The sequence below is a fragment of the Bos indicus genome, chromosome 10, assembly GCF_029378745.1.
Source record: "Bos indicus isolate NIAB-ARS_2022 breed Sahiwal x Tharparkar chromosome 10, NIAB-ARS_B.indTharparkar_mat_pri_1.0, whole genome shotgun sequence".
Lineage (NCBI taxonomy): Eukaryota > Metazoa > Chordata > Mammalia > Artiodactyla > Bovidae > Bos > Bos indicus.
This window is the reverse complement of record NC_091769.1, coordinates 20,731,109-20,749,097: the sequence shown is the minus strand read 5'-3', so window position 1 is coordinate 20,749,097 and position 17,989 is coordinate 20,731,109. Positions and strand designations below refer to the sequence as shown.

General features: G+C 54.7%; 4 protein-coding genes across 6 annotated transcripts; 3 read left to right on the top strand and 1 right to left on the bottom strand.

The window, feature by feature from the left end:
- The first annotated feature begins 58 nt into the window (after positions 1–58).
- Positions 59–6,036, top strand: NOP9 (NOP9 nucleolar protein). Its single transcript, XM_019968267.2, has 10 exons — positions 59–431; positions 604–1,053; positions 1,984–2,094; positions 2,332–2,473; positions 3,164–3,356; positions 3,975–4,115; positions 4,512–4,637; positions 4,808–5,044; positions 5,310–5,415; positions 5,754–6,036. Exons 1-10 carry the CDS (start codon positions 185–187, stop codon positions 5,909–5,911), a joined length of 1,911 nt encoding a protein of 636 aa, XP_019823826.2. The 5' UTR covers positions 59–184; the 3' UTR covers positions 5,912–6,036.
- CIDEB (cell death inducing DFFA like effector b) lies at positions 6,012–12,112 on the bottom strand. 2 transcript variants are annotated; one of them, XM_070797076.1, is made up of 5 exons: positions 11,980–12,112; positions 8,193–8,337; positions 7,171–7,320; positions 6,748–6,938; positions 6,012–6,574 (listed from the first exon to the last, which is right to left on the bottom strand). In XM_070797076.1, exons 2-5 carry the CDS (start codon positions 8,322–8,324, stop codon positions 6,442–6,444), a joined length of 606 nt encoding a protein of 201 aa, XP_070653177.1. In that variant the 5' UTR covers positions 8,325–8,337; positions 11,980–12,112; the 3' UTR covers positions 6,012–6,441. The 2 variants fall into 2 exon arrangements, with proteins under 2 accessions (XP_070653177.1, XP_019823828.1); XM_019968269.2 differs by lacking the exon at positions 11,980–12,112 and adding an exon at positions 8,711–8,904.
- Positions 11,417–17,585, top strand: LTB4R (leukotriene B4 receptor). Of its 2 annotated transcripts, XM_070797074.1 has the most exons (3): positions 11,417–11,503; positions 15,542–15,674; positions 16,291–17,585. In XM_070797074.1, the coding sequence occupies exon 3, from the start codon at positions 16,306–16,308 to the stop codon at positions 17,353–17,355; it is 1,050 nt and encodes a 349-aa protein (XP_070653175.1). In that variant the 5' UTR covers positions 11,417–11,503; positions 15,542–15,674; positions 16,291–16,305; the 3' UTR covers positions 17,356–17,585. The 2 variants fall into 2 exon arrangements, with proteins under 2 accessions (XP_070653175.1, XP_019823824.2); XM_019968265.2 differs by lacking the exon at positions 11,417–11,503 and having other exon boundaries at positions 12,537–15,674.
- On the top strand, positions 11,437–12,818 carry LTB4R2 (leukotriene B4 receptor 2). Its single transcript, XM_019968266.2, has one exon. The coding sequence runs from the start codon at positions 11,437–11,439 to the stop codon at positions 12,511–12,513; it is 1,077 nt and encodes a 358-aa protein (XP_019823825.2). The 3' UTR covers positions 12,514–12,818.
- Positions 17,586–17,989: the final 404 nt, after the last annotated feature.

Genomic DNA, 17,989 nt, shown 5'->3' with positions numbered 1-17,989 from the left:
TGGAGATCCAGAGACTCAGCCACGCCTTCCCCAGAGAGGCAGTCGCGAGGCTATGACGTGTAATGCTGCGCCTTAAGCGCGCCGGCGTGTCGAAACTCTGCCGGGCCCGGGCCCTCAACCGGCTGACTGAGGTTCCCCCAGCGGCTAAGGCAGCTTTTCCGGGCGGAGCGGCCCCGAAGCACCCATGGGCCTGGGTCCGCGTTCCCCCCACAAACAGGGGCGCCGGTTCCCAGCTGGCGGAAAACGAGGGCGCGGGGCCAAGGGCGCGGGGCGCCCTCCACCAGGCCGCCAGCGACATCCCTGCTCGCCTCCGGATGGGCGCTCGGAGCCGGCCCCAGATGCGCACCCTCACCTGAGCCCAGAAGCTCTGGGGTATTTCCGCCAAGCGCTGTCCGCGCTGAAAGAGGCCCCCGAGACGGGAGAAGAACGAGGTAGGGAGCAACTTGGGGAGAGGGATCAAGGGAGGAACTGGTTGGGTATAAAATTCAGGACAGGTAAGGACAATTTCGTGGGTCCCCAGGGTGTGAGGACTTAGTTTCATCTCCCCTAAGGCATAACCTTCTCCTCTCATTCTCTTTAATGTATTTCTTGTTTTTTTTTCAGAGCTGATGGTGCACAATGTTTTGAAGGAAGTGGAGGCTCAGGCCCTAGCCTTGGCCACAAACCGGACTGGCAGTGAGATGCTACAGGAACTGTTGGGGTTCAGTCCCCGGAAGCCGATGTGTCGCGTATGGGCTGCTCTGCACTCCAATTTGCGCTTTGTGGCCTGTCATCGATGTGGGGTCCACGTTTTGCAAAGCGCTTTGCTACAGCTGCCTCGATTGCTAGGGAGCCCTGAAGAAGAGGAGGAGGAGGAGGAGGAGGATGGGAAGGATGGTCATGTGGAGACCCTGGAGGAGCTGGTCCTGGGACTAGCTGCTGAGGTCTGTGATGATTTTCTTTTCTATTGTGGAGACACACATGGCAGCTTCGTGGTCAGAACTTTGCTGCAGGTATTGGGAGGGACTCTTCTGGAGTCTGAGAGAGCCAGGCACCGTGGCTCCCAGTCACCTGGTAAGTATTACAAGAAAGGGGTGTGGACCTCCAGGGAAGGAGAGTTTAGGAAGTTCAGAAGGAGAGAGTAAGCAGAAGATTTCTTCATGTCCTTGAAGAATTAGCAGTGAAATTAGGACAGGGATATAGCAGGCCAAAGATTAGTGCGCATGGAGGCCCAGAGGTGAGGATGCCTATGTGTGTTTAGGGGACAGCTGTTAGAAGAATGGGGGTAAGTGGAAGAAGTGATTCACTTGAGCATTGCCTCTCAAACTTTTTTTAACTACAGCTCACAGTAAGAAAACAATTTTCAAGCATCATTCAATATACATGTGTGTGTACATACACATATTGGATTCAAGCCAAAGGTCAGGAAGCAAGACCTTTCTACATACAATCCACTGATATTTTCTACCAGCCGCCCCCCGCCCCAACCTTTTTTTTCTCCTGTGCCATGTGTGGCTTGCAAGATCTTAGTTCCCCAACCAGGGATCAAACCCTTGCCCCTTGCAGTGGGAGTGCAGAGCCCTAACCACTGGACCACCATGGAATTCCCTCCCTTTTCATTTTATTCTGTGTGTTACATAAAAAGTGCTTGTTGAGACCCACTAGATTGATTTCATAATACACTCATAGGCAGCGGACCTACATTTTGAAAAACGTTGGGAAATAGGGTAGTGAGTTTAGGTGAGGCCTGATTTTGGAACACCGTGAATTCCTGACTGAGGAGTTTGGACTATTTCCTATGGACCATGCGGGAGCTGGTTGAAGTTCCTTAGAAAAATTAAAAGGGAGATGTAGTCTCAGTTCAGTCATGGAGATGAGACATTGAGTTGTACTGTATGCATTCTGCATCTCCAGGCCAAATCCTTGTTCAGCTGTGCAATTCTTCTCCCTTCGGGATGGCAGTCTGTGGTCTCACCACTGTATATGTTCTTGATCTTCCTTCAGAAGCACAAAAGGCCCCATCTCGGGAATGTAAGCCAACTGATTTTGAGGTCCCTGAAACCTTCTTGAATTGCCTTCAGAACCTGAGCTCCTGCTTTCTAAAGGACATTGCTGGTAAGGAGGGAAATAGAGGAAGATCTCGGATCTTCTTTTTTGGAGAGGATTATCATCAAACAAGGCTCTTATTTCCATTGGTCTTGTTCGTCTTTTTTTCAAATCTTGCCTGGTTTGTTGTAAAGGCTCTGTTTAGACCATTTGTGTCCATAGTCCCTTATACCCTGTTGCCTGAGGTTGTGTAGGTTGTCTGGATTTTGGGAAAGCCACTTTTATTATTTCTGCCCTCCCCCACAGTGTTTATCACTGACAAGATATCCAGCTTCTGCCTTCAAGTGGCCTTACAGATCTTACACCGCAAGCTGCCCCAGTTTTGTGCCCACCTCTGCAGTGCTGTGATTGGCTATCTGAGTAGCCGGAATTCCTCAGCAGATGGCAGGTATGGACAGGGCCTCAGGATTGATCAAGGTGGTGGGCCATGTGAAATGAATGACATGATGTGGGTATTTTGTTTGTTTCCATTCTCTGTATGTGTGTGTTTATTTTTTTATTTTACTTTTTTGTCTAGTTTTATTGAGATGTAATTGACATACAGCACTATATAATTTTAAGGTATACAGCATGATTTGACTGGTTTACCTCATGAAACAGTTACCACAATAAGTTTAGTGAACATCCATCATCTCATTTATACACAAAATTAAAGAAATGAGAAAAAAAAAACTTTTTTTTCCTAGTGATGGGAATTCTTAGGATTTAATTTCTTAACAACTTTTGTATATGACATACGGTAGTGTTGTTATATTTATTATGTTATGCATTACATCCTTAGTATATATTTACCTTATAAATGGAATTTTGTAACTTTTGATTGTCTCCAGCCAGTTCCCCCTCCCCCCAGACCCCCTGTCTCTGGTAACCAAAAATCTGATCTTTTTCCCTCCGTTTGTTTGTTCTTGAAGTATAATTGACCTACAACATTATGTTAGTTCCTGTTAGACAGTATAGTGATTTGCTATTTCAGTACACTTCACCATGATAAGTCCATGGTGATCGCCATGATAAGTCCAGTGATGTGAGCATTGTGAATAAAGTGAAGACTACCTGATCACCTTCTCCTTGTCCCCAGCCCCCTATTGCTGTTTCTGCGAGATCAGACAAGCTCCAGGCTCCTGGAGCAGGTGCTGCTAGTGTCAGAGCCCCCAAGGCTCCAGAGCCTCTTTGAAGATCACCTCCAAGGACATCTGCAGGCCTTGGCTGCACATTCTATTGCCAACTTCCCTTTGCAGCGTTTCCTGGATGCCATCACCACCCCTGAGCTGGTGAGTTGGGAACTTGGCCGAGTCTGTTTCTGTTAGTTCTTGTTCACTGGGCTTTGCTTTATTGTGTACATGCCTCTGTATTTCCAACAGTGTGCTGGCCATTCCCCTTGAGAAGTCACTCCTGGAGGCTTCCCAGAGCTTAGGGTGAAGGTGCCTTCTTCCCAGAAAGGATGTGCTCTAGCTTTTCTCAGGTGCCAGTGCCAGTAGGAGATTGGCTTAATCCAAGTTCTCAGCCTGAGCTTCCGTGGCTTGCTCAGTCTCTGGGTGCTTGGCTGTAAATCCATGCGAGCAGCAAAACTGCTTCCGTAGCTTCTCTTTCTCTTTGCTGTTTAGTGCCAAGGCATGCTTTGCCAGGATCCCCTGGGTTGAGAGCTAGGATGGAAGGGCAGGTTTAACTCTAGCCCTCCCTTTTGCTCCCCCCTCCCCATGTGAGGCCTCCCCTCTAAGACTCCTTTTGTTCTGGGCCTTCCGTATCCATCCAAACCAAAGTCTTGGCTTTTGCCAATGCTTTTATGTTTCACCTAGCATTTTTAGTTGCTTTTGGCAGGAAGATTTCATCGAATAACTTAGCCCACCATTACCAGAATGTCAAATTCTTTACCCCATGTCTCCCCTCAGCTGTCCCCTGTGTTTGAGGAGCTGAGCCCCGCCCTGGAAGCTGTGCTGGCCCAGGGTCACCCAGGGGTAGTCATTGCCCTGGTTGGCGCCTGCCGCAGAGTTGGGACCCACCAAGCCCAGGTCCTGCAGCTGCTGTTGGAGGTGAGTGGGGGTTACCCGCAACCCCTTTGTACCCTGAGTTCAAGTTCTACCTGCTAGGATTTAGCTAATCTTCAGTTGTTGTGTTTCTGGACCCGTGGGATCTGATACCCAGCGAGTTCACAGGTATGGGGGAAATGAAGCCAGAGCCATCTCATGGCCCTGGAATGAAAAGTGTCTCCCTGGACAAAGAAAGAACTTTTAAGGAAAAAAAACTTATTCAGCCCCTGTTATATATATGGAGGCTGTGAATACAGCAAGGAAGATGAGATCCTCTCCACATGCAGGTTATGTTCTTGTGGAGTCAGGCACCTGTCCTGAACGCTTTCCCCTGGCTGGAAAGCCGAGGTGTCAGATGAGGTAGTTCTCAGCTTCATCACGTTCTGTCTTCCCTTCTAGGCATTCCACTGTGCAGAGCCCTCTTCCCGGCAAGTGGCCTGTGTGCCCCTCTTTGCCGCTTTGATGGCTTATGAGGTGTACTATGGACTGGCGGAGGAGGAGGGGGCAGTGCCCATGGAGCACCAGGTGGGTGAGGCAGGGGAGAGGCCAAGCCTGTGACTAGTTGGGAACCAGGCCTCCCAGAGCTGAGGAAGCCCCTCGCCACAGAGGTGAGGGAGGTGGGATCTCTTGGCTTCATCCAAGTGAAGGTGGCGGTTTGGTGGCTGCCTCCTAACTGCCTGTCTTTGTCCTCTCAGGTGGAAATGGCCGCTGCCAGGGGCCTGGGGGAAGTGGCAGTTCTTGGGTCTCTCCTGCTGCAGCATCTGCTGCACTTCTCCAGTCCCTGTCTCATACTCCAGAGTCTCAGTGCCTTGACAGGACCGCAGCTCCTGACTCTGGCCCAAAGCCCTGCCGGCTCCCATGTGCTCGATGCCGTCCTCACTAGCCCCTCCGTGACACGCAAGCAGCGCCGCCGGGTGCTAAAGACACTAAAGGTTAGAGTTTTGGCTCCTGTTTGATTCCTCTGCCATCCCTCCATTTGGAGAGTGTGTGCTTTCCCTGGGACTGGCCTTCAGTCACAGAGAGGATGCGTAGTTCCTAGACTGCTTCAACTTGGCCTCTTAACTTCACCTCCCCACCCCACCCCCACCAACAATACCCTTTTATGGACTGCCCTAGATGGGGTCGCACAGAGTCAGACACGACTGAAGTGACTTAGCAGTAGCAGTAGATGGCTCTACCTTACTTACCTCAATGCAGGGACATTATGTGACGCTGGCCTGTAGTCGCCATGGCAGCCGTGTGCTAGATGCTATCTGGAGCGGAGCAGCCTTGGGGGCCCGGAAGGAAATTGCTGCCGAGCTGGGTGAGCTCCTCTCTTTGACCTTTCCAAACGTTCCCTTTCCTTATTCTGAAAAGCTGGATGGCTGGGAGTGGACCTAAATTCAGCAGAGACTTCAGTTCTAAAGGGTGGTTTTGGCTGTGGGTTTGAGCAGTCTGCTCTCCCTGCCCCTCCATGTAGTCTGCCCCTCTGTGTAGCCCTTCGCTTCCATTTTTGTTATTTGGACGGTGAGGTGTTAACTCTATCCTGAGGCAGACCCAGGATTCCAGAAAAATGGAGGGACCTTCTCCCCAAGTAGAGTCTCTTCAAGCCTAGGGGGATGACTGCGTGGTGATACTGAACATGAATGGTTCCCTTTGCAGGGGAGCGGAACCAGGAGCTGATAAGAGACCCTTTTGGCCACCATGTGGCTCGAAACGTGGCCCTGACTACCTTCCTGAAGCGTCGAGAGGCTTGGGAACAGGAGCAGGGGGCGGTGGCCAAGCGGAGGCGGGCCTTGAACTCCATACTTGAAGACTGAGGGCTTGGATCTGGGACTGGGTGTTGATGGGGGGGTGAGGAGAGGAAGTATCTATCTTGCCCTGTTCTAGTTTAAATTGGAGTCAAATGTCTTACCAATAAACATTTTTATATTTTTATTGGAAACACTTTTGTTATGTTGCAGGGGGAAGGGTACAGAGAAAGAGAGATCTCAAGGTGAGGTTAGAGAGGGCTCTGTTCAGGGCACTGAGGAGCCTAGGGACAGCAGGGGAGTATGACTTCTAGATGTAGTGGCAATCAGAATGGGATCCAGACACCTGGGGACAGGCTGTGGCTTTTCAGGGTAAGTGGGAGGCTGGAACGATGGTCAGGAAGGGATAGTGTTCTTCAGGAACGGGTGTAGGCTGGGACTGGAAGGATCGTGCCAACAGGCCTGTTGTCAGCACATCAGAGGACAGTGGGGAGATGAGGTGAGTTGGCCAGTCTGCACTGTGCAGGCCCCCAGGCTCGACGCCGTCACAGTCCTTTCCAGTCTGTGTCTTGGAATGAGGCTAGGGCCAGACCCCCTGCTCAGTAGGGTTTGAGGCGACCCTGCCGCTGCCACCGCTCAGTCCCTTCTACTGCACGACGAAGGGTGGAGGAAATCCCCAGCAGCATATGGCCCAGGCCTTGCAGCAGTGAGGAGGCCCATCGGAGGAGCTCCCTGCAGGGCGGAGACAAGAGGAAGTCAGAGGTGGGGGGAGCTTGGGAGGCAGCCACAGGCTGGAGGCTGGGGGTTTTCCACAAGGGAGAGCTAACAGGGTGGGGGAGAGCGTGAGAAGGAATTGTTGGGGCTGCAACTGTAGGGGTGGAAAAGTGTGACGTGTGGCCTCTGACCTGAGTATTTTCTTTGGGCCGAGTCCTTGAATGTCACAGCTCAAGGAGTAGAGCCCGTAGAACGTGGCTTTGATATTCAGGCTGCCGAAGAGATCTCGAGGGCTCTGCTTGTATACGTCGAAGGTGATGCGGGCGATGTCCTTGCTGTGCTTGGGCTTCTCCTGGCCCAGGCCATATGACAGCACCCCACTCTGCAGGGCACCCCCTCATCAGTGTACTGAAGCTTCACCACTAAACCCTGTCAGCCCTGGGACAGACACTGACCCCCTGCCCCTTGCCTGGATTGTTTGTCCTCTATGGGGAGTCTGACAACTCCTCACCTCTCTCAGCCTCTGTCCCCAAGATCAGGGCTAGGTGAGACAAGAGGCTTGGGAGAGACAGAAGGATCAGTGGTCTACTGCAGCCCCACTATGGGCCTCTCACCCTGCGGGGGCTCCAGCTCTGTCCCAACTCCAGCACCATCAGGCACGTGTCATCCTCCAACAGCTGGAAGAACTCCTCGCTCTCCACGGTGGTCCCGTCTTCCTCCAGCACCAGTGTGAGCGCTCCACTCAGCACCAGGGCCTCCAGAGCCTGCCCAGTGGCAAGAAGCAGGAGGGGAGGGGCAGAGCTTATCCTGTGCCCTGTCCCTGCCCAGCTGCCCAGCACCCAACGGTTGGCCCTGGGTGCTGGGTGATGACCCCGGCTCTCCGGCGTCCCTGCAGAAGGCTCCAGCTCGCGCTGTTCTTTGGTTGTTGGGAAACCCTCATTAGGGCCCGTTGTTTCCCATTTGTCCTGTTTTGCTCCTGCCATGGCACTGTCACCTCTCCCAGCTTCCAAGCCACCCCTGCCGGTTTGGAATTGAAAAGCTAGCCAAGTTCTCTGGGGTCAAGGTATTATGCTGACAAGGCCTGCCATGATGGGGTCTCATCTCCAACGCCCCACCTCACTCTCCCCAACCCCACAGAGTTCTCCAGAGCTGTTTGCAGTAATGGTGACTTTTCACCTTTTTGAGTCTTCACGAGGGTCAAGTATCTGTTGTAGCACTTTCATACCTTATCTTCTACATCTTTCCACAGCCCAAGGAGGCAGCTGTATTGTTTCCTTTTTACAAGTTTTGATGGGCTGAATACCTACCCAAGGTCTGACAGTAGGAAGTGGCAGAATCAGGATTTGAATTTGATCTGTCAGACATTGCCGTTCCATACATTGGAGTTCTGAAATGTATTGCTCCAACCCTATCCACTCCTTCCCCACCCCCAAAGACAAGCTTGCTCCTTAGAAAAAAAATGAATCGTCTCAAATGCAGTAGAAGCCATCGGGCTGACCCCCCTGCTTTCAGCCCTCAGAGGGAGGGGCAGCCATGTAATAACCACCGCTCTTTCTGCTCGTCATTCCAAGCTCTCCCTCTTGACTAGCTCCTTGGCTGTCCCCACTCTTGGAACCCAGGGACTTGACTCACTTGCCTTGTCTAGCAGTTCCTGACGGGTAGCGGCTGTCAGGCCTTTCCGGGTGGTCCGCTTGTTATCACAGACTCGGAAAGGTCGCTGGCGTGGTGGAGCCGAGGTCCAGACCTTTCGGCCCAAATCGGCGCTCATGTTGGATACTGACCTGGTAGGTGGGAATGAAGGTCAGGAAGGGGTGAGAGGTCTGCTGAGTGCACTGGGGGTGATGGGCGTGGGTGGGGTAGCTGCAGTGTTAGGGGAGTTGGGAGAGAGGATCTAGGTGTGCAGATTAGAGTAGCCCAGGGAGAGGAAGAGACTACCGAGTGGGGGATGGAGGAAGTAGGGGGCTGGCGGGGGAATGGGGAGAATGAGGAGAATGGGGGACTGGGTGTGGGTCAGAATCTAGACAAGCCCACTGTGAAAAGTGGTGGCAGGGAGGGGGAGGGGTACAAATTGGAGAGTCTAGGAAACTCAAGGCTGAATGGAGTGTTGTGGCTCTGCCCATACACCCAGAGCTGGAGTGGAGGGTTAGGAGTCACCTGAGCAGGCTGCTGGGGTCCAGGTTAGAGAGGTATTCCATGGTAGAGGGAGGGACCCGGAGAGGGGCCTCTCCTTGGCGTCCTAGGCTGGGTGCTTCTCTGCTGGGTTGGAGCTGAAGTGGTGGTGTTTTCTGTTCCAGAGCTGGGATCTCAGCCCCAGTGAGTAGGGGGATGAGTCAAGCCTGGACTCTGGCCCCCTCTGCCTGGCCAATACACAGGGCAAAGTCCAAGGTGGGGGTGGAGGCGGGGTGTGGTGGTGGAAGGCAGAAGCCATGGAGGTTTTGTGAGTGTGTCTCTGGTGGTAGTGTGTGATGTGAGAGTAAACAGGAGCTATGGAATGTAATCTCTGGTGTTTTTCTTTATATGGAGGGAACTTCTAGCTGCCAATCTGTGCAAAGCTGCGTTGTGTGATTTGCTTTGTATGTGCTGCCACCTACTGAAAAAAAATTTACTGCAGTTTTAGGAAAAGGGAGGGGGTGCTGAGGACCTGCAGGGCTTGGAGAAAACAGGATAGGAGGCAGTGTGCGCCCACGGGGTGTGATCTATGGATCCAGGATCATCAGGATCCTGTCTGGGACCTTGGCCTTCCTGCTTTCCTGCTCTTCCTTCTGTGGTCCAGGGGAGGGGCTGGCTTAACATTTCTCTGACTTCCTTCTCTAGAACTGCCTGTTTCAGTCACAGTGGATTAGTCACTCACTTTTCCCTTCCACTGGCCACTTAATTAGCATGAAGGAGTCATGGATGGGGGCTTCCCAGGTGGCGCTAATGGTAAAGAACCCGCCTGCCAATGCAGGAGACAGATGCGGGTTCAGTCCCTGGGTCAGGAAGATCCCCTGGAGGAGGTCATGGCAACCCACTCCAGTATTCTTATGGTCCCTATGGACAGAGGAGCCTGGTGGACTATAGTCCATGGGGTCGCAAAGAGTCAGACATGACTGAGCGACAGCACACACAGTCATGGCTGGGGGCAGAGAAAATGCCTCCTTTAATGGACTTGAGGTATCCCGTGTCCCATCTCTCACTTCAGCTGTGGTTGTGCTAACAGTTGTATGGAAGCTCAGACTCTCACTGTCAGTGAACACATCACACACACACTGTCCAGGAGCCTTGTCTGAAGCTGTACAGGACAGGCTGCAAGTGTGCGTCAGGGCATTAAAGCCTCTAGGACAACCCTCAAACAATGGGGAAGGTGAGCTGGACATAAACATCTGCCTTCTGTCTTTCCGGAAGGTATTCTGTGTGCTCAGAGGTTCCTGGAGCCCACTGAAGGAACTTAATAACGCCCTCTTATTGGCTCCCCTCTTCCCCTTCCCTTGCTCTCACTCTGGCTTCCCGAGCTGACTGCCTAAAGACAGGATTACCTATATCCACACCCTCGACTCAAGCTCTGCTGGGAGGAAAACCAAACTGAGACAATACTGGTGTCCTGGCTCCCAGGGAGCCCCTTTCTGGCTGTTGACAGGCAGAAGCCTTTTTCCTTCTTCCCTCAATTTTATCAATCTGCCAAATGTCCTTCCTAAGTTTTGCCTGACGTCGCCACCCAGAGACGGCTTCCTTCCAGTGTGTCTCTCACCGCAGCCTCTCCTTTTTCCTCACCTCGTATCCCGGTGCAGCCCAGCAGTGTGGCCTCTTCATGGGTGTGTGTCACAACTCTTCACGCAGCCTATAAGCCCGTCACACCTCTGTGCATCTCCCACTCCCCCCGGGAACTTAGCCCCATGCTTTACACTGAAAGCTGTCACTGATAGTCCTCTGAGAGCCGTGAGGCTGGAGTGACTGGGGCAGGGCCCAAGGCAGGAGGTGAGAGGGGGTAGGTAGGAAGCTGAGGAAATGTGGGGCTTAGCAGTGTCAGGAGTCGGAAAACAGGCAAAGATACAGCAGCTATGGGAATGAGGAGTTGGGTTGCCTTCTCTGCTGAGAGCTGGCAAGGGATGCCTGACAGTGTAAGAGCTGCAGGGTGGGAGGGCTGAGAACTGGGGGTGTGTGTGTGTTGCAGGGGGGAAATGAGCGCAGAGGCAGGACCCAGGGGCAGGATCCAGCAGTGTCCCTACTCACCCACACACCCAGGGAACCTTATCTGCACCCCCTCAGCCTATCCTGTTTCCTGGAGCCCACATGTGGGAGGCGGGCTCTCACATGCCTGGACGAGTTAGTGATGGGAAGCAGCAGGGTGAGGGAGGGCTCCTGGAAAGGCCCAAGAGGAGCCCCACCTTGTCCCTCCCTGTTTCTGCCTCACCCTCTGCCAACCTGACAGGCACAGGACAGACTTAGGCAACTTGCCCACTGCCGCTTTGCCTTTGGGCTTCCCCAGGCCCCTGGAGAGCCCCCAACCCTGCACCCGCCCAGCTGGGTAAGTAGATCTGCCCACTAGACCTTACTCCCCTCCACTCACTTTTGCCCTGCGGTATATACATATAGGGAATGGGGCCGGACCAAGGAGAGGCCAGGTGAGAAGAGTGGAGGTGGAGGCAGGGACAGCCTGGGAGTCAGGACTGGGGAGGTGGCCTGACAGAGAGCAGGGGACATGGGTTACAAGAAGTAGTGTTTGAGCTGGGGCTGGGGTTCTGGTGGGGGGTAGAGACAGAGGCCCCCAGACAGAACAGAGGCAGGCTGCAGGGGAGTGAGGGACGCTCAGTCCCTTCTCACTAGCATCAGGCGGAACGTGGGCTTCTGCCCCACCTGAATGCGCCCCACGGCTCTTTCCAGCCTCCCGGAAGGACAGAAGAATGTCAGTCTGCTACCGTCCTCCGGGGAACGAGACGCTGCTGAGCTGGAAGACCTCGCGGGCCACGGGTACAGCCTTCCTGCTGCTGGCGGCGCTGCTGGGGCTGCCGGGCAATGGCTTTGTGGTGTGGAGCCTGGCCGGCTGGCGGTCCGCGAGAGGGCGCCCCCTGGCGGCCACGCTCGTGCTGCACCTGGCGCTGGCCGACGGCGCCGTGCTGCTGCTCACGCCGCTCTTCGTGGCCTTCCTGACCCGGCAGGCCTGGCCCCTGGGCCAGGCGGGCTGCAAGGCCGTGTACTACGTGTGCGCGCTCAGCATGTACGCCAGCGTGCTGCTCACCGGCCTGCTCAGCCTGCAGCGCTGCCTCGCCGTCACGCGCCCCTTCCTGGCGCCCCGACTACGCAGCCCGGCCCTGGCCCGCCGCCTGCTGCTGGCCGTCTGGCTGGCCGCCCTGGTGCTCGCCACCCCGGCGGCTGTCTACCGTCACCTCGGGGCGGACCATGTGTGCCAGCTGTGCCACCCGTCGGCCGCCCACGCCGCTGCCCACCTGAGCCTGGAGACCCTGACCGCCTTCGTGCTGCCCTTCGGGCTGGTGCTCGGTTGCTACGGCGTGACGCTGGCGCGGCTGCGGGGCGTCCGCTGGGGCGCCGGGCGGCGCGTGACGCGGGTGGGCCGGCTGGTGGGCGCCATCGTGCTGGCCTTCGGCCTGCTCTGGGCCCCCTACCACGCTGTCAACGTGCTGCAGGCGCTCGCCGCGCTGGCTCCGCCCGAAGGGGCCTTCGCCAGGCTGGGCGGCGCGGGCCAGGCGGCGCGAGCCGGAACTACGGCTCTGGCCTTCTTCAGCTCCAGCGTCAACCCGGTGCTCTACCTCTTCACCGCCGGGGATCTCCTGCCCCGGGCGGGTCCCCGCTTCCTCATGCGGCTCTTTGAGGGCTCCGGAGAGGCCCGAGGGGGCGGCCGCTCTAGGGAGGGGACCTTGGAGCTCCGAACTACCCCTCGGCTCAAAGTGGTGGGGCGGGCCGGCGGCAATGGAGACCCTGGGGGCGGGGCGCAGAAGGATAGTCAGGGTTGGGGCCCTTGACGTCAAACCCTATCACCAGGCTCTTCCCTGTTCCCTTCCAGCGCCCCCTTGGAACTCAGGGAACCACTCTGGATGGTTTGGGGATCCTTCTCCCGCTAGCGTTGAGATCTCTCTGGGCAGAATTATTATACATCTGGGGCAGGCCCAGGTTCCTCCCAGGACTGGGAGTGGTGATGGCCTGTATTAAAGAGTATCACGTACCTGCAGGCTGGCTTGTGCCCGGTGCCAGAGCTGATAACTTGTTGCCAATAGCTATTGTGAAAGATACTGTGAAATTGTGTGAAATACATTACAGGGTGGCTTAAGAGTGCTCCCTCCAGTGGTTCATCCTACTTGAGTGAAACTACCCCATGTTCACCTAGCTCACTGCTGGGTCAGGCCAAGTCTGGGCAATGCAAGCCCTCAATCTTACCCTGTCCTCCCCAGCCCAGATGGCCTGGTTCCCCCAAGCCAACCCATAGAATCGCTCTGGAAATGAAAGGAGAAGGAGGAAGGAGAGGTGTGAGTGCTTGGCAGAGGGATGGTGATAAGATCTACTCTCCGGGTCTGTTAGAGCTAAGTGGATGGGAAACTGGCTCTGGGAGGGGAAAGTCAGTCTGTAGGGTTTGGAAGGAAAGTTTTCTTGTCTGTCTTGTGGTTGGAACAGCGGGGGAGGGACCTTGAAGTCGGAGACTTAACCTTCTCTGAATGTAACTCTCCCTGAAAAGGTCACCTGACTCAAAAAAGGAGCTCAGGGGCAGACACTCATTCACCCAGGAGGCTTCTGGGGGTTGGAGTTGAGGGGTATGAGGAACGGTGTGGATATCTGGAAGACGAAAGAATTTTTCAGGGAGATGCCACTTCTCCTTTCTCTCTTTTTCCTCTCTGCCAAGTCTTGGCTTCCCAATACTTCTCGGTTCCCATCTTTTGGAATCTCTCTAGGTCTCAAAATTGTTCTGGATCCTGACACTTTTGAGTTTGGGAATGTAGGATGGAGTCCTTTTTAGGGGATGTCCATGTGCACACACGTGTGGTCACTAGGGTAACCAGCTCATCCCCATTTGCCTAGGACTTTCTCAGTTTTAGCACTGCAAGTCTCTTGTCCCAGACCCCTGAGTCTCTAACAAACTTAGATGCTTGATTACCTGAGTGGTCACACCGACCATCACCCTAGGTTCTGCTTTTGTGACTGTTCACACCACCCAGGCAGAAGTCAAGTTAGAGGAAATCCAGTCCTCAGGGTCAGGCCAGGGCCACCAAAACTGGGGTTGGACAGAGCTCTGGACTTGGGCGGGCAGAAAGTATGGTTAGAGCGTCTAGTCTGGGGCAGAGGGAGAAAGATGGGAGAGAGAGATGGAGGTGGGGAGCAACGTGGAAGAGGAGGCAAAGACAACCTAGTTCCTGTCAGAAGGGGCCTCTGGGTGACCCCAGAGCTCTGAGCCAGAAGCTTCTACCCTCAAACACTGACTTCATGGCTTTCTTCCTGTCCTCCCACACCAGAGCAGAGGCTTCCTAACTTCTGTTACACATTCCCCATCCCACAGGCCGGCTGTGGTCAGAAAGCTCTTCCTCAACTCTGCCTCCAGTTTCTGCTGCGGTTTCAGCCCATTTGTTTTCATCATATCCTCTAGCTGATAGCTGCTGGGTCAACTCTGCTCTGGCTCATCTCTTTTTTTATTTCTTAAAAGAATTTAATTTACTTATTTTTTGCTGTGCTGGGTCTTCGTAGCTGTGCCCAGGCTTTCTCAAGTCGTGGTGAGTGGGGGCTACTCGCTAGTTATGGTGTGTGAGTTTCTCTCGTTGTGGCTCAAAGGCTCTAGAGCTCGGATTCAGGAATTGTGGCACACGGGCTTAGTTGCCCCTTGGCATGTGGAATCTTCCTGGAGCAGAGATTGAATCCATGTCCCCTGCATTGGCAGGCAGATTCTTAACCACAGGGAAGTCCTGCTCTGGCTTTTCTCAAAGCAGGAAAGCTGGGGCCACGACAAAGGTTAAGGGACCTCAATGACCACCATTCCACTCGTACCCATTAGCACCACTACGCGTATTTCCCAAGAAGGGGTGGAGTTGGAAGGGAAGCAGGAAGGCTAGTTATTGGATTGAAAATTAGACTTCTTGGTTCTTAGCTTCTGCAGGTGAGTCAAGAAGAGGAGACTGCCCTCCTTCCAGGGAGGGGGAAGAGTGATCCTTTTGGGGGCTGTTTCGCTTTCCACATTCCTGGTTTCCCCCCTCTCTCATGTCTGCTTCTTGTGCTCATCTCTGCTTTCCCTCTGTGTCTAAGGTGGGACAGAAGTCAGCTGTGGGAAAGTAGGAAAGATGTGGTGCTGACTTACTTGCCCAGCGCCCACATCTTAAGTCCAAATTCATGTGGCAGCTTAGCCACATTGGCAAGTGCAAGACAAGTGGTTCAGGAAGGGGAAGAAATTGTCATTCTCTGTGATACTAGAGAGACCATTTGGCTTCTACGAAAGAAAAAGGAGATGGACCTAGAATGGAAGTAGTTCTTTTAAATGAGGGGAGGGATGGAGGGTACTGGAAGGGAGTCCTCTCCACCAAATCCCAGTCATGGCTTGAAACCAAGGCAAAGACAGACTGCTGTCCTCTTTAAGTCATGACGTCACCTGACCCAAGCCCAGAACTGAGCCCCAGCCCCAGCCCACATTTCCTATTAATCTGAAAATCTACATCGTTCACAGAAGATATAAAGATACTCAACATTCTGACCTCTCAGTCTGAGTCCATTTCCCCTCTCTGGCTTCCTTCCCCCCTTCTCCTGCATGACACAATTCATCATTCTGTTCAATTCTTCAATCTAGACCTGCATCTGAGGCCACACTGCAGCCTACCCGCCCCCTCACTCTTTCCTCTCTCACTACCCCTTCGGGGATCTTCTCTTCTGGCCCCACCCCTGAGGAGTCCTCCTCCCCACTGGACTCTGGAACACAAAGACTATTCCACCCCACCTAGGGAAGGGAGCGGGTAGGAGTTTCGGCCCCACCCTTAGGAAGATGCATCTTCCCTCCCCTGCTCTGTGGTACTTCCTCTCTAGCTGACTTAACTGATAGCACCCAGACCCCAGGCCAGGCCCCTGGCACCGGCTCGGATCTGGGGATAGGCTACGCCATTCTGCCCTCACCCTGGGATTGGCACCAGCTTCCAACCAGTGCCCGGCAAAGCCTTAAGTAAGTACCCTGGGAGTAGGGGAGGTGGGGGGAGGGAGCACAGCTGTAAGGTCCAAAGGACTTCCAAAGAAAGCTGACCAGTGGTAAAGGAACTTGAGAGGACTTGGTCTTGTCTCCTGTCCATGAAATCTTCCCCATCCCTGTTGTTCTTGGTGGAGCCTGGGCACCTCTGGGGTGAGTGGGTAGGTGATTGGAAGAGGGCAGTGGCACTTGAGTGGGCTGAGGGTCTGGCAGGGGTCGGGTGGTGGTAGGGGAAAGGAGCTAGCCTTTTGAGAGGTACAGCATTGTTAAGAAAAGCCTCCACTTTGGTTCTGGATTTTAGGGTCTCCTAAGGTATGGAGGCTGACAGGTCTGGAAATACTGCCTCTGCTGTTGCTGTACATTTTGCAGTTGGGTCTATGGGCAGGAAGGGGGTATGTGGCACAGTTAGGAAATTAATCTTTCTACTCAGCCAGATCCTCTTAAGACAGGTCAGTGGGTGATGATAAGGGTAGTATACCCTGGTGAGCAGCATCTGATGGTGCTGACCTTGAAGACAGATGAGAGTACCCAGACTAGGTGTATCGGGAGTGTCAGGAAACCCTTCCTTCATGTGCGTGTCACCCTCACTCTTCAGGTCCTTGCTATAGCCATGAACACTACATCTCCTGCAGCACCCTCCTCATCAGGAGTCAGTTTCATCTCTCTGCTGGTCATCATCGTACTGTCAGTGGCGCTGGCTGTAGGGCTTCCTGGCAACAGCTTTGTAGTGTGGAGCATCCTGGCAAAGCTGCGGAAGCGCTCTGTCACTGCCCTGATGGTGCTGCACTTGGCCCTGGCCGACTTGGCCGTGTTGCTCACTGCCCCCTTTTTCCTCTACTCTGTGGCACAAGGGACCTGGACTTTTGGATTGTCCAGCTGCCGCCTGTTCCACTATATCTGTGGAGTCAGCATGTATGCCAGCGTCCTACTTATCATGACCATGAGTCTGGACCGCTCGCTGGCGGTGGCCCTCCCCTTTGTGTCCCAGAAGCTGCGCACCAAGGCAGTCGCCTGGCGGGTGCTGGCCGGCATCTGGGTGATGTCTGTTCTGCTGGCCACTCCCGTCCTCTTGTACCGCACGGTGCACTTGGGATTGAACAATAGGAGCCTGACCTGCTTCCTGAAGTACCCCAGCGAAAGACATCGGGCCTTCCATCTGTTCTTCGAGGTGATCACCGGCTTTCTGCTGCCCTTCCTGGTCGTGGTGGCCAGCTACTGCGACATCGGGCGCAGGTTGCGGGCCCGGCGCTTCCGCCGCAGCCGCCGCACCGGCCGCCTGGTGGCGCTCATCATCCTGGCCTTCGCCGCCTTCTGGCTGCCCTACCACGTGGTGAACCTGGCCGAGGGGTTCCGCGCGGCAGCGGGCAAGGCCCTGGGTTCCGGACCGGTGGGTCGGCGGCTGCTCCTGGCCCGCCACGTGCTCATCACGCTGGCCTTCCTGAGCAGCAGCGTGAACCCCCTGCTGTACGCGTGTGCCGGGGGCGGCCTGTTGCGCTCAGCCGGCGTGGGCTTCATCGCCAAGCTGTTAGAGGGCACCGGCTCCGAGACGTCCAGCAGCCGTCGCAAGGGCACCCTGGCCCAGACAGTGAGGGGCACCCCCGCCTCTCCTGAGCCTGACCCCGCCGAGAGCCTCACTGCCTCCACCAACCCTCTCGAGTGAAGCGAACTCAACTAGGCCTGCTGGGTGGCTGCAGTGCAAGGACCATAGCTTTCCTCCTGGGGGAATGCCCTCCCCGCTGGCCTGACCCAATTTTTGACCAGCCCCCTCCTTCCCCGAGGAAGAGAACGCTGGTGGGAAAGTGGAGCGGAAGGCGGGGAGGGGCACAACTCAGGGCTGAATGGGAACCGGGTCCCCACAGGCAGCTTTACAATTAAAACTGAAGTCTGAAACTGGGTCCCCCCGGGTGTGTGTGATGCATTCATGACGGGAGACTGGGGTGCTCCTGGTTGCTCCTTCTCAGTAGCAGAGTGGCACGTCCTTTAGTCCCCTGTCCTTTTCAGTTCTGGGACACAGACGGAGAAATCAGACCTTCCCACCCCCATTCTGAGGAAGGCGATCTGCAGATCATACTTGGAACAACACAGGTCTGCAGACCCCTGAAGGAGCTGGCCAAGGAGGACCACCCAGGCGTGCCCATCACTCCAGACTCCCTGACTCAGCACAGGAAGAACATTTAGACCTGCTATGAGGTGTCTGCCCAGAGGGCTGGGGTGGGGATCTTTGTTAGTGGGACTCCAACCTCCTGCCAGTACTCTTTGTCCTGTCAATGGGAGATGTCTTGGGGGATTGCCTC